General features: G+C 35.8%; 2 protein-coding genes across 2 annotated transcripts in view; one reads left to right on the top strand and one right to left on the bottom strand.

Moving 5' to 3' along the window:
- The window catches only part of LOC136797463 (sodium/hydrogen exchanger 3-like), a 34,396-nt gene that overhangs the window by 19,531 nt on the left and 1,487 nt on the right, over positions 1–13,378 (top strand). Inside the window, exons 14-23 of the mRNA XM_067054038.1 lie at positions 2,299–2,420; positions 3,088–3,164; positions 3,765–3,893; positions 5,615–5,671; positions 5,833–5,922; positions 6,242–6,307; positions 7,041–7,150; positions 7,555–7,599; positions 8,046–8,114; positions 8,482–8,546. Coding sequence (XP_066910139.1) covers positions 2,299–2,420; positions 3,088–3,164; positions 3,765–3,893; positions 5,615–5,671; positions 5,833–5,922; positions 6,242–6,307; positions 7,041–7,150; positions 7,555–7,599; positions 8,046–8,114; positions 8,482–8,546 — 830 coding nt within the window. The remainder of the gene's footprint in view (positions 1–2,298; positions 2,421–3,087; positions 3,165–3,764; positions 3,894–5,614; positions 5,672–5,832; positions 5,923–6,241; positions 6,308–7,040; positions 7,151–7,554; positions 7,600–8,045; positions 8,115–8,481; positions 8,547–13,378) is intronic.
- On the bottom strand, positions 9,065–12,762 carry LOC136797440 (uncharacterized). Its single transcript, XM_067054015.1, has 6 exons — positions 12,339–12,762; positions 11,955–12,044; positions 10,383–10,530; positions 10,000–10,141; positions 9,708–9,736; positions 9,065–9,261 (listed from the first exon to the last, which is right to left on the bottom strand). Exons 1-6 carry the CDS (start codon positions 12,495–12,497, stop codon positions 9,065–9,067), a joined length of 765 nt encoding a protein of 254 aa, XP_066910116.1. The 5' UTR covers positions 12,498–12,762.

Consider the following 13,378-nt stretch of genomic DNA (forward strand, 5'->3'; position numbering starts at 1 on the left):
TGTATAAAAGCTATTAAAATAAAATCCTAAGAAAAAGAAAACGAAAAAACTATTTACAATTTTTACTACTTACTATTTTTAATTTACAAACGTATTGACTCCAAAAGCACTGTTATATGTTTTATATGATTGCAAGATAAGAGTATGACCGGAACGAAGTTTATAACGAGATTGCAAGGTTGTGAATATACCATGCATAATACGCGGCCCAAGGCCATGCGTAGATTTAAAAACTTCAGTGATGAGGAGTTTAAGATTTCGTGCATGAATATCCACAGAGTTGCAATCAGTTAATAAGGTACCATAGTTCGAGATTGATTTATTTTTCAGAGCACAAAGTGCTCTGTGGTGGCATTTCTCAATCAGGCTATTTGCCCCCCCCCCCTTTCCACAGAGCATCCAAACAAGTGGGCAATAATTTAAAGGGTGAAAGAATATAATAGTTAACGAGAAGCTTTGCTTTGTCTTCCGATAAGAAATTTCTTACCCTTCTTAATGCCCGGAGTTTTTGGTTTGATTTCTTACATAACTCGGTGATATGAGGAATGAATGACAGTCTGCTGTCAATTTTTATGCCCAAAATCTTAACAACATCAACACTCTTGATGTTATTTTTTTCTATCGGAAGAGAAAAGATTTGTGTTGAAGGTGCCAGGATATACGAGTTGAAATTTTGAGGAGTTTGCAACCATTGAGTAATGCTTAAACCAATCAAGAACTATGCGTAGTTGACGCAAAAGTTTTAAATTGACATCGTCTATGCTGGGGCCAGACGATGATAAAGTATTATCATCTGCAAAATTTGATATTTCTTTTATAATATAAAATAAGTCATTAATAAAAATATTAAACAACAAAGGACCTAGAATAGAGCCTTGAGGTACCCCAAGTAAGATATCAAGCCATGAGCTTAGATGTGACCCTACACGAACTCTATGCTTTCGATTGCTGAGATAACTGTGCATTAGTTTAACAGCACTCTCACTGAGTCCGTAAGCAGAGAGTTTTGAAAGAAGTAGATTATGAGGCAAGCAATCAAAGGCTTTCGACAAGTCAATCAAGACCGCTCCCACTTTTAAATTGTTTGCTATAACACTTTGCCATTGTCTGATCATATTTAAAATGGCATGTTGTGTGCTATGGTCTTTTCTGAAACCACAAAGAAGTTTAGAAAATTGAGGCTCGAAATGAACGTTGAGTTGATTTACAATCAAGCTTTCAAATATTTTTGATACAATTGGGAGTAAACTTATTGGTATAATAAGCAGATATTCAATAGGTAAAAGTTGTTTATTGAGATTTGTTAACCCGAGGTGATGTAATATTCAACGAGGCGAAGCCGAGTTGAATATACATCACCAAGGGTTAATAAATCCAATAACCAACGAAAACCTATGATATATGTTTTATTATATACCTAAGGCAAAAACAAAACATTAATTATGTTAATAGTCGAGCGTTTCACTTAAAACACTCCCATAATCGAACGTTCGAATGTTTTTCTTTTTTAATGATTTTCTTAATTACTTTGAATCATAAAATTTGTTCATGAAATTGACGATCGATTTATTTTAATGAATTTCTTTGATGCAACAAGAGCGATAAAAAAAATCAAACTTTGAAAGCAAAAGTTGAAAAAAAAATTCTACCGTGGTATAATAGCCATGGTATATCTAGTCTAGCAAGCTAGACGACTAATTCAGACATATTAGAAATAAAGCAAAAAAGTAAATTTTAGTCGTCTAGAAACCTTTGTGCACTAACTCCAAACAAACAAAAAAGTGTCAATATCGCAATTAAAATTTTTTCCCGCTCAAAAAAAGTTCTTGAAAATAAAATGTGTGTGGATTTGTGTGTTAAAAATGTTTCATTTGAGTTGATTTTATTTTGAGAGTTTGTTGTTGCTTGATAAATTGTTTTTTCGCTACGCAAGTTTCTGCGTAGCTAGGCCCGGTATCTATAAGGCTGGCTGGAACACCGGATTCTTCCAGTCGTTTATATAAACTAAATCCCGTATCATTATTTGTGTTTATTATTAGTATTACATGCATTATAAACGATTGGCTTTATCCGTCGAACAGCCTTTTTTTAAACTAGGAATAATGTAAGCAAGCTTAAGTCAATCAGGAAAAGTTCCAGATTCCACGCAATTGTTAAAGCACGTGGTCAAAAATGGTACACTGGTATTTGCAGCAATCTTAAGCATACGAGTCGATATTTCCGACCGAATTTTTTCTGATTTTCTCACTTTCCTTTTTCTCATTATATTAACTCTCTGTTGTATGTTTTGCTTTTTAGCTCATCAGCTGATTCGATCATTTTCATGTTTTTGGGCGTTTCACTGGTCCAATACAATCACCATTTTAATTATGAATTTATTGTTTTCACCTTGATTTTCATCACGCTCTTCAGAGCTATTGGTAAGAGCCTTCTATCTAAAGCAATTTCCGTCCAATTTCATTGGGTTGGGGAACGTCAAATATGTGTGCACTGTAGACTTGATTTTGGACAACCTACCCTATTAATTATAGTAAAAAGAGAGAGTTAGTTATTGAGACAATAACGGATAAAGACCTCTTCAGGGATGATTTTTTGAAAAGTTTTCATTATAGCGAGACTTGTTTTGAAACTTTTTTTTCCTACTCTAAGAGATGCTACTTTGACTTGTAAAGACTTTATTGTAAGAGAAAAACCTGTTCACATACATACTCTCTACTCATTTTAACCTAATTGTTGTGTCTTACAAAAATATAGAAAGTTTGTACTTTTAAACGAGTATATAACCGAGGTGAAACGAGATATGATGCAAGCTAAGTTTGAGTATTTTAAGTATACCTTGAGGGAATTTTTTACACATTACTTATGTGAGATACAGGATCTAAAAAGGGGTTGTGTAATTATCTTATTTGGTCCTTTTTACAATGGCCCGTATTAGCGTTTTTTGTGGCGGAGTAAGTGCCGCATAACAGAGCCGGCTTTTACTCAGAGACGGCGTAAGAAGGGCAGAAAAATAAGGTAAAATAATATTTTCCTAAAAGAATTACTCGCTTTTTTTAATTTTTATCTTTTTATAAAAAAATTCTTTAGGTGTCGCCATGTTGACCTTCATTGCCAACAAATTTGGTCGTTTAGAAAAAGTCAAGAAAGTTGAACAATTTATTATGGTAAGATTTTTTTATGGAAGTAGTTTGCAAGGATACACTGAAATTAAAGTTTATTTCAAAATGTCTGTTTCCCGAGAATTCCCATTCGGTGGAATTAAGTTCTTTGTGGAAATCATTTTAAAGTTTTATCTGGTATATACCGGGTGACCCACGAAGAGGTCTTGAGACCATAGATTTATAAAGCCCGAACGGCTAGACGGAGTGCTTTAAGTTCTTCCAAGCAAAAAAAAAGTGAATATCGCAAAAATATATTGCTGCTATTGTTTTCGAAAACCCGCGAAGCTTCTGATTGATCAAGCGCTGAAATTCTATTGTAATGTCACGTGACTTAGGTAGGATTTCCTACCTAACCTCGGCACACTTTTCAGCAAAAGCACGATATCTAGCACATGCTTGATACCGAACAAAATGCCCCAAAGTGCTTGGAGTTTTGATATTCAAAAAGTAGATCCTAACTTTAAATTTGAGCTATTACTTTTTAAATTGATCCAATAGTTCAAAACTTCAAGTCAAAATTCACTTTTCGAAAAATGTAAAAAACACCTTGAAAAGGGAATTTTTAACAATATGTCTATCAATCCTCTATCAATCACTCTGTAGAGTTATGGTGGTCTCAGAGGAGCCGTTGCATTCTCCTTGGCCATCCTTATCAAATCACCAGACAAAATGTTTACAAGAACCATTGTCACTACGACCATCACCGTGGTCATGTTCACCACGTTCATTCAGGTATGAAATGCCATGGAATACACGCTTTTTGTTATAAGAAGCAGTATAATTTTTGGCTCAGGCTGGGCTATTCTTAATTGTTTGAAATCTTCCGGCCCAAATGTTCAAATGTTCTTACGATGTTCTTAGTAAGCTTAGTTTTTTCACTTTCAAACTGGGTTAAAATAGGTTTAAATATGCTACAATCTTGTAAATTCAGTACTTTCTAAGTAATTTGTGAAATCTGAGGCTCCTAATTTGTTCGCAGGTTTTGGCAACTTTTCGTGTTCGTGTTCTTATAAGATTTTGCTTATAAAAAAGTTGTATAACTACATGGACAATTTAACTCTGAATAAGAAAGTGAGTGGATATCTAATTCATGCACTGGGTTAGGGGTCTTCGACAAAAAACTTTCGATTTTTTTATCGGCATTGGGCCGATAAGCTTCAGACCCCCTCCCCCCTAGACTGGAGTCGTTTATAATGCGTGTAATACTAATAATACCAATACTAATAATAATAATAATACGGGATTTAGTTTGTATAAACGACTGGAAGAATCCGGTGTTCCAGCCTTATAGATACAGGTGCTAGCTACGCAGAAACTTACGTAGCGAGAAAACAATTTATCAAGCAATAACAGACTCTCAAAACAAAATCAACTCAAATGATAAACTTTCCATACACAAATCCACACACATGTTTTTCTCAAGAATTATTTTGAGCGGGAAAAAATTATAATTGCAAATATTGACACTTTTCTTTTATTCGGAGTTTGTGCACAAAGGTTTCTAGACGACTAAAATTGTTCCCTTTATTACTTTTTGCTTTATTTCTACTATGTATGAATTAGTCGTCTAGCTTGCTAGACTACTCCCCCCCTTGCTCTTATCGGCCAAATTTTTCAAATCCAACTTTTACATCTTCGAAAACACAATTTCCTCCAATCTTGTCCGCCATCGCCTTCCCACCACAGATATCTAAGCCCGAAGGGCTAGATAGGCAACTTTAAGCTTTCTCCAGCAAAAAAAAGTGAAGCAAAAATTTGACTTTTTAAATTTCGTGCCGATGGAGAGGATCTAGCATTTTAATTGTTTTCGGAGCGCGAGATCAAAAAACGTAGGCGGCAAACGCTATTTCACATCTCTCAAACCGGTGAAATTGCATATTTTAGTCACGTGACTCTGGTAGGAAATCCTTCCAAAGATGAGCTTCACTTTTTGATAAAAGCCGCAAATCTAGCCCTTCGGGCTTTACAGATATCTGTGCTTCCCACCCGTCATCATTAAATTTTTGTCTATTTGTGCACCAACATTGAGTTTGTTCATACCCGCATTGATATTGTTAATCAAAACGAAAGTTAAAATGACGGGATGAAGTCGCAACATTTCGAAGTAAAAGGCAGCACGCTGGCCAATGAAAAAAGAGTTTTTTATCAAAGCTATTTCAAAACTGTACTTTTAAAGTTGCGAATTTGCGCGCAAAGGTGAAAGAAAGTGAAATAATATGCTTTCAGTGGAGTTTGTGGACGAAATCAGAAAGAAATTAGCTGAAAGGATTTTCGTCTCAATACTTGTTTTTTTATCGGTATGTAGTTGGACCCCCCCACCCCCTTATCGGCCCAATGCCGATAAAAAATTCGAAAGTTTTTTGTCGAAGATCCCTTAGTTAGGATTTGTCGTCCGAAGTCGTCTGGTCATTCCTGACTCTTAAACTAAATTGTGATAAGTAATATTTTATCAGACGGTCTCATCAACAACATCACCAAGGTTATGTATCGGAGAATATGGAGGGCGGTCGGTAAGTGAAGACGACGATAAACAAAGTCGGTAATTGATGTAAGGCTCTATATCGCCATCCATCGAGCAAAGTGGACGGTGATTTCGGCAACATGTCAACTTTGCTTTATACTGTCTTCTTCGATTTATCTCGGATACATAAACTTGCTTTGTTCTTTATAGGGTACGACGATAAAAAAGCTGGTAGACTTTTTGGGTGTAAGGCGATCGGAGAAGCGTGTCAAAAGTATGGCTGAAGCACTTAATGATAGGGTAAGTTGTCAACTTTAGAAAAAATTGAAATTCGCTAATTCTCACGTTCCGTTTCGTGTAATATTACGCTGTTTTTAGAACTTGCTAGTTTTTTTAGGAATTCCACTTTTGATATTCACCAATAAACCAAATTCACATTCGGTCCCAATTAACTCAGTCAAACTAACAATACAATTGACGCTCTCTTATTCGACGTTCTGCTATTCGATACATTCCATTATTCGATGAAAATCCAATTCCTCTTGAAAATCGTCAATAAAAGCGTCAATATATAATATGGTACTGTAGTCTATTTTATCACAATGACATTTTCTTTTAGACACTGGGATACATGGTTGCTGGTATCGAGGAGATCATTGGTGTTCATGGACATGGGTTTTTTGGAGTAAGAACTCTGATTCATTTATTTGATTCATAAACCGTTTTCCGAGTGCCCCTATGAGAATTTCCCATCCATTATTGATACAAGTGAAAATAAAATGAAGGGTATTTTTAGATAGATAGGGTCTATTTTTGAGTGAATAGCCCTGTAATTTAGGATTTTTATATATAGTACTTCGAATGCTTTGTCACTGGATCAAGGCCAGATGGGTTGGCTATCTATGAACTGAACTGAACTGAACTTGGGAAGGAGAGGGGGTTGGAACAGGGAAACCCTTGACTGTTTCGCTGACGCTTTTGACCACTTGGTCACTCTTTTATGTCACTGGTGTTTGAATATAGCTTTCTTTGACGAATTTGGCCTTCACTTAATATTCTTTATTAAGAACTTAAAATGTTCAATGCTGATAGTGTGAAGTTAGATAAAATAAAATTTGAGAGCATTATTATCACTGGAGACGAATTAGGGTTTCGAGCGAGGGGGTTGTTTCAAGCATCTAAAACAACAAGCTTCTTCACATTGTAAAAAAACTGAATTTGAGAGATTCCTGACTCATTTCAGCAGATAACAATAAGATTACAAAAACTTCACGACCTTTAGATAGGACTTCTATAATGTTCAAAAGTCGTTAAAAGCTGTGCATACCCGTACCCGCTGCTTGCCGAGACGACACCCTCTGTTGAAAACACTTTTCATGCATCTCGTAAATGACATAAATTTTGATCTTCCCTACCAGGATGTATTTGAGCTGTTCAATAAGAAAGTGTTACGTCCATTGTTGGAGAGAGACCCTGACAATCCATTGGATGACCAGCTCCTTGCTCATCAACGCAAAATCGCTTTCAAGTGAGTTTCTAATATTCCACATCTTTGCAGGGTACAATTTCGAAACAGGCTTAAAACATGTCTACGCTGGAAACAAGGTTGATTTTTAGCTGTTTTAGCCAATGAGATATAGCTAATGGCTGTAGATCAATATTTTGCCTTTCTGGGTAAACAAGTATTACTGATGGTGAACTTTCTTTGTATTCGCGCTTTACATTTTTTCGGATCTTGGTTGTAAAGTTACTTCTAATCCATCATTTGTATGAAAACCATACGGGCCGTGTAATTTAGGTTTTATATCCTACATCCTACATCCATTCAATGTTTACAACATCTAAGTATGGACGTTGAAAGAACGTTATGCGTACCAACGGATCTCCCCCAATATGGTCCTAATTAAATTGTATTACTTTTCATTCTTTCAGATATGCTTTGGATTATGCAAGTAACCCGTCATCATTATTTGCAAAGTAAGATCCTTTTAATAACGAAATTTTTTTTTCTCGTCAAGAAACCACCTGACGTCTAATTTTTTTTGCTGAATTTAAGTATAAAATCGACCTCTTTGGTGCATTTTTCGGAATTTTTTCCTCCATTTTTAGAGCAAAGTTTTTCAAGCCAACGCGATAATCGTTTTGGTTCGGACAAAAATATGCAATGGTAGAACATCCGCCTACGGTGCGCAAGGTTGTGGGTTCAACCCCCAGCTGGGTCATGCCAAAGATTCCCAAAATGGTACTTGATACCTCTCTGCTTGATGTTCAGCAATTAAGAGAAGGATCAAGGGTAAGTGGAGCAATCCAGGGAAAAAGATTGGTGCCCTCCCCTACCTTCGGGTAGACAGCTATTGAAAGAGGAGCCTTCGGGTCGCCTCCAATTGCGGTCGTAGACTTACTTAATTACCTTTTTTTTTCAGAGAAAGTGATGCCAACATGTTAAATCACATCACTAATAACCCGTCTGTTGCTATGCATCTAGCTTTGAAGTAAGTCTTTCTTTCTCTCACTTTTCTCTTCAAAATGCAGTGAAGTTCAGGTTCTCAAACTTGCCAATAAGGACTGAAAGGCACTTTGAATTTCTATCAAATTTGTGGTTCTAAGGCAAATTCATGATATGCACCGTTGCAATGTCTTCCACGGAACCATCAGCTGATTGGTTGAAAGTGACGTATTGACTGATTTTACTTCACTTACAACCAATCAGTGATGTAATATCGGAAGACATTGCATGCAGTGGCACATGTCATAAATAGGTTAGCCTAAATGCTGTAAAGATATTTTTTTGAGACTCTTGAAATGTGGTCACCGAAGGCTAATTGACTGTTACAATTGTTCTTTTTTTCTCATTTGTAGAGCACAAGACGAGAGTCAGTGCACAGGGGATTATTGTGGCGTGCTTGATATCAACGCTTTATCAGGTACCCTCATTATTTTCAGTTCCAAACATTTTATTTAAGCAAATTGAAGTTATCTTCCTTTCTTCTTGACTACTTCACTAAAACACTGTCTCACGATGGAAATTTTTCCCACAGTGGGGGTGGAAATTTTTATTTTATATATACATGAATTATATTGTATACTATGGTCAAAAAACCAGTGGGGAGGATGGTTTTGGAGTGTTTTTTTTTCCATTCAAATTGATCCCCAGTTGAATTGGAATGACAACAAAGTCAATCTCCAAGTGGGACTAAAATTGTGTAGCTTCCCAACGCGGGGACAGAATTTTGGCCAAATAAATATTAACAAAAAATCAAAAATTTTGATGGTATTTTGTTTTTTATATTTTGATGTTATGTTTTATATGGAATGGGGTTACTAATGGACTTATTCCCACCACTCGGATGGCTGGAAGTGGTGGCCGTTTGGGTAGATTTTAGTGATGTTGTCTTGTCGTCCATTGATAATGCAAATATTTATCTTCTTGTTGTTCCCATTCTTAAACACGAACATCTTGAGACGGTCTTGTGACTTGTTCTTCTGCTACTAATTTTGCTGTTTGCACTTCTTGATTTTGTGCAACTTTCTCGTCTCGTTTTTTTTCGCTGTCAACCAAGGATGTCTCAGAACTTCCTCCAAGGTTTGCTCTTTGTTTTGGATCTTTCTCCAAAAGGCGACCAAGGAGATGAAGACATTCTGAAATTAAAAAAATGAAAACACAATGTATTTTTTTGATCATTTTGAACACCCTTGCCTATAGACTCTGAATTCTTGATATAACGCATTCTTTTCACTGAAAAACACCAAAAACACCGAGCGTTTGCCAAACGTATTTATTTTGTTTGCAATTTAGAAGTGTTGGCAAACGCTTGTTTTCTTGTAGATTAGATATCACCAAAAAGTTCCTCAGAACGCCGTGGTCCATGCTCAGACGCGTTTCAATCGGGCGTATACTATAAATGTGGTTAACGTTTTTCTTGTGTGTCCTTACAGAGCCTAGGTGAGCCTCAAAAGAAAGAAAAAGAATTGTTTGTGTTTACCTTGGGACAACGAAATTTCTACTGGTAGTCTCTCCTCGAAACTTTTTTTTTCAATCAAGTTGCTCAGTATTCTCCATTCGAATGCTGGATATGGTCGCTTACCAGTCAGCAGTTCAAACAGGATGATACCGCTAAAAAAAATAGTAAATTTAAATAAGGAACCAGTAAATTTTGGTTCAAACTCTTCTATTTTTATTTTCATGATGATTTTCAGGCTTGATGTTTTTAAAATTCTCAAAGTACGCTTACTATATTTAAACACTAAGAAGGGGCATTTTTTTAATTGGTCTTAGGTTATTGTTAAAATCGACCCTCTTATAAAATGGTCCACTAAGAAGAAATGGCACGAAAAAGTAGTAGAATTGTCAAATTGTCAAATTTAAAATAAACTTACAGACTCCAATTGTCTGACTTTGTGCCATCATAGCGGATGTGGTCTCCAAGATAACCTCGAATCATTTCAGGTGCCATGTAAGACGCTGTCCCACAGTAGCTACTCAAAAGACCATCTCCAAAGAATTCGGAGACTCCAAAGTCTAAAAGCAAAGGAAATAGATTTATAAAAAGAATTCTGCAAAATGTCAAATAAGGTCTATGAAAAGCTCAAATGGATGAACTTATTGCGGAGTATTGCATTCATTAAACTGTTCAAAAGAATTTTCTTAAAATCATAGATTGTTTTAGGTAATTTTGTTGGTTTAGCTGCCGAAAAATTATGAGATGAAGTGCGGATATGCAAGGTGGGATTCACCATGGGTTGATGACATTCGTTGACACCTTTGAGGATGATTTTGAATAATTCCTTTGCTTTTTGCTCCTCAACGAATGGAGCAGGAGATAAGTAATGGCTTAAATCACCATTGTGACAATATTCCATTACTATGTAGGAATTCTTTTTTCCGTCAAATTTGGTGTAAACTTCAACCTGGAGATTATGAATAAATATAAAGTGTGATTTTCAAGCTAGCCAATTTAACGGGACAAACTTTCGGGTAAAATTCGTATATGTAATCACATGATAACGAGTACAATTCGAGAATAATTACACGAGTGATTTTTTTGTTATTAATTTTCCGAGTCCGAAAGGACGAGGAAAATTCGAAACAAAGAAATCACGAGTGCAATTTTCGAATTGTACGAGTTATTATGTGATTACGAGCTAATCGCACAATGGGTTTCACTACTTTTTCCCCGTTAGGAAAGTAAATTACGAAAGCATCCACCGAAGGGGGACTTCAAAATATCTGTTCTGAAGGCACGTTCCAGCTGGATATGGCGGTCTGTTCTTAGCGAACTAAAGAAAAAAGTCTGCTGGAAAAAAGTGGTCTGTTCTACTGAAGATTGGGACCAGCTGGAAAAATATGGTCTGTTCTACTGAAGATTTGGACCAGATGGAAAAATATGATCTGTTCTACTGAAGATTGGGACCAGCTGGAAAAATATGATCTGTTCTTATGAAAAAAATAGTTTGATATCTTATATTTATAAATAAGGTGTCTAAGAATTTCCTATCTGTTCTGAGGGAATTTCAAAGAAGTCCTGAATGTGGTTGCCTGGAGTGGCAGCTGAAAATTCTCCATCAGTTCTACAAAACATCTGGAAATTGTGGATCTGTTCGAACTGTTAGCTGGAAATTAAGCTTCTGTTCTTAAAAGTCCTTCAATGTCAAGCTGGAATTTAGCGATCTGTTCTTATAAGATTTTGTCAGCCCTGGTAGATAAGAACAGTTATCTCGCGTAAAATCAATCGCCTGGTAATTTCGTATCTGTTCTGAAAGTTTTTTTACCTCCTAGCTGGAAAAATATAACTGTTCTGAAGTAAAATTTCTCCCCTGGAAAACGAGGAACTGTTCTTAATTTCGTGGAAATCCTTCCAGCTGGCAAATCAGAACAGATATTTGCAAATTTTAGGTCGGTGGCTGCTTCTGAAATTACACTGAAAGTTTTAAATTTTCTCTTCTCTCTATGTTTTTCTTTTATTGTTATTCATGGATTTTCTTTCTCATAAAATAAATTTCGAATTCAATTAAAACGTTCGATGAAAAAAAAATGTAAGAGAAAACATTAAAATCGATTTAGTAAATATTGGCGCGGGATCGAAGAGTGTGATTAACGATTAATTGCTCTCTACAGAATGCAATTAACGATTAATTGCTCTCTTTGAAGGGGCGCCAAATGAGAAAAAATAACTCATCGTGCGATTATGTTTATAATTTCACTCCAATAAATATTGATTTATTGGAAATCGTAACTACCACTCGTACAAAACGTTCAGTCTTTTATATAAACGCACGGTGGCTGTGATTCGCCTAGGTTTAGATTTAGAAAATGATAAAAAACATTCACTTACGACATTGGACGATGTCTTCGCTCTAAGCATAGCTTTGTACTCCTTACGGATAAGGTGTTTGTTTTCTCGTGGCATGATCTTAATGGCCACCTAAAGAATGATGGAGAAAACCGTACTTAAGAATTTCCTATAACAATTATGTCTAAAGATGATGAAAGTTAGCCAAAGCCTTATTATTGGAAACGATAGTCCTTATCCTAGTAGTATTCAGGAACGTTAATTGTGAACACGAAATATTATCAAAATGTATTCACTTTAAATCGGGTCAGCCAATTATTTCATTAGTCAGAAATCCGCATATAGTTGGGCTTTGGTAAGCGAGCCGAGACTACAACTTATACTGTCAATTGCGTTGAGCTAATAATCAATAAACAATAAACTTACTTTATTTGTTCCCTTGGAACGAAGCTTTGCAGCAAGAGCGTCATCGGGAACATTCAAGTTGACATAAGTTGCCAACCGAACTTTCCCATAGGCACCTTCGCCCAAAGTCCGTCCCAATCGGAAACCTTGATAGACACACTCTATTTCTTGTGTGTTCATATTGTTTTTATTCAATTATTTACTTCTATTTTTATCTCTCTTCTCTCTTTATTCGCTCTATACGATCCTTTGAACCAGCTAGCTCAAAGGTTGGTCGGATTCGATAAGAAATTCGTTTTTCAAAATACTTTTAAAAAGCATTCTATTTTTATTTGACGTCAAATGAAATGTTATAGCTTTCCAAAAAGTGACGTCAATTTTGATAGCAGTATGACCACGCTGCGCAGCTTCTAAACTGCTTTGTTGAAAGCTGAATACGCCTGCCTTATTATTGGTCATATTTACAACCAGCCCTCCATGAAACAATAGTTATGTTTTCGATACCAGAAAAGTAAACTATATTTTAGAGAAGTGTTATAATAACTTCACTTACTAAGTTTCGAGTTAGAGATAGTATCATAGTATATTATAATCCATCAAGTGCAGTGTGGTTCCGCCTGGTATGAGACATCCAATCTGTGTACTCAAATTACAGCCAATTCCCTTTAATTCAAATCTATGTTATCTTATTATTATTTTTTTATGCTTTGAAAATCGAATTAAAGAGAATCAATAGTAGAAAAGACATTCTATAGAATAGAATGGCAAAAATTACAGATACCGTATATGAATAATTTCGTTGCAGTGGATTCTGAGCACCTTTCATTGAATCATTTCGAGGCGTGAAAAAATAGAATTCTTTAAGATTTTGCCTCTTTTAACTGACGCATAAGCTGAGCAGTTTATGAATACATCTTCAAAAATCTGCAATAGATCTTACTTTCTATCCATCGTTTGTGTAAAACACAGCGGGTCGACTATCTTGAAAAGGGTGCAGGTGGTTTTGTTTCTTTTCCAAGCGAGTTTATATATCGGAGGATATCGAGGGTAAGTGCAAAACA

The sequence above is a fragment of the Clytia hemisphaerica genome, unplaced genomic scaffold (genome assembly GCF_902728285.1).
Source record: "Clytia hemisphaerica strain Z4C2 unplaced genomic scaffold, Clytia hemisphaerica genome assembly, whole genome shotgun sequence".
NCBI lineage: Eukaryota > Metazoa > Cnidaria > Hydrozoa > Leptothecata > Clytiidae > Clytia > Clytia hemisphaerica.

Bases quoted from the DNA above. Each gene is read 5' to 3' on its own strand.
- LOC136797440 (XM_067054015.1), bottom strand. From the start codon at position 12,497: ATGAACACACAAGAAATAGAGTGTGTCTATCAAGGTTTCCGATTGGGA. The intron at 9,737-9,999 runs GTAAGTTTATTT...TATTTTTTTTAG, and splicing joins AAGTCAGACAATTGGAGTCT to CGGTATCATCCTGTTTGAAC. The intron at 9,262-9,707 runs GTAAGCGACCAT...TTTTAATTTCAG, and splicing joins CCTGTTTGAACTGCTGACTG to AATGTCTTCATCTCCTTGGT.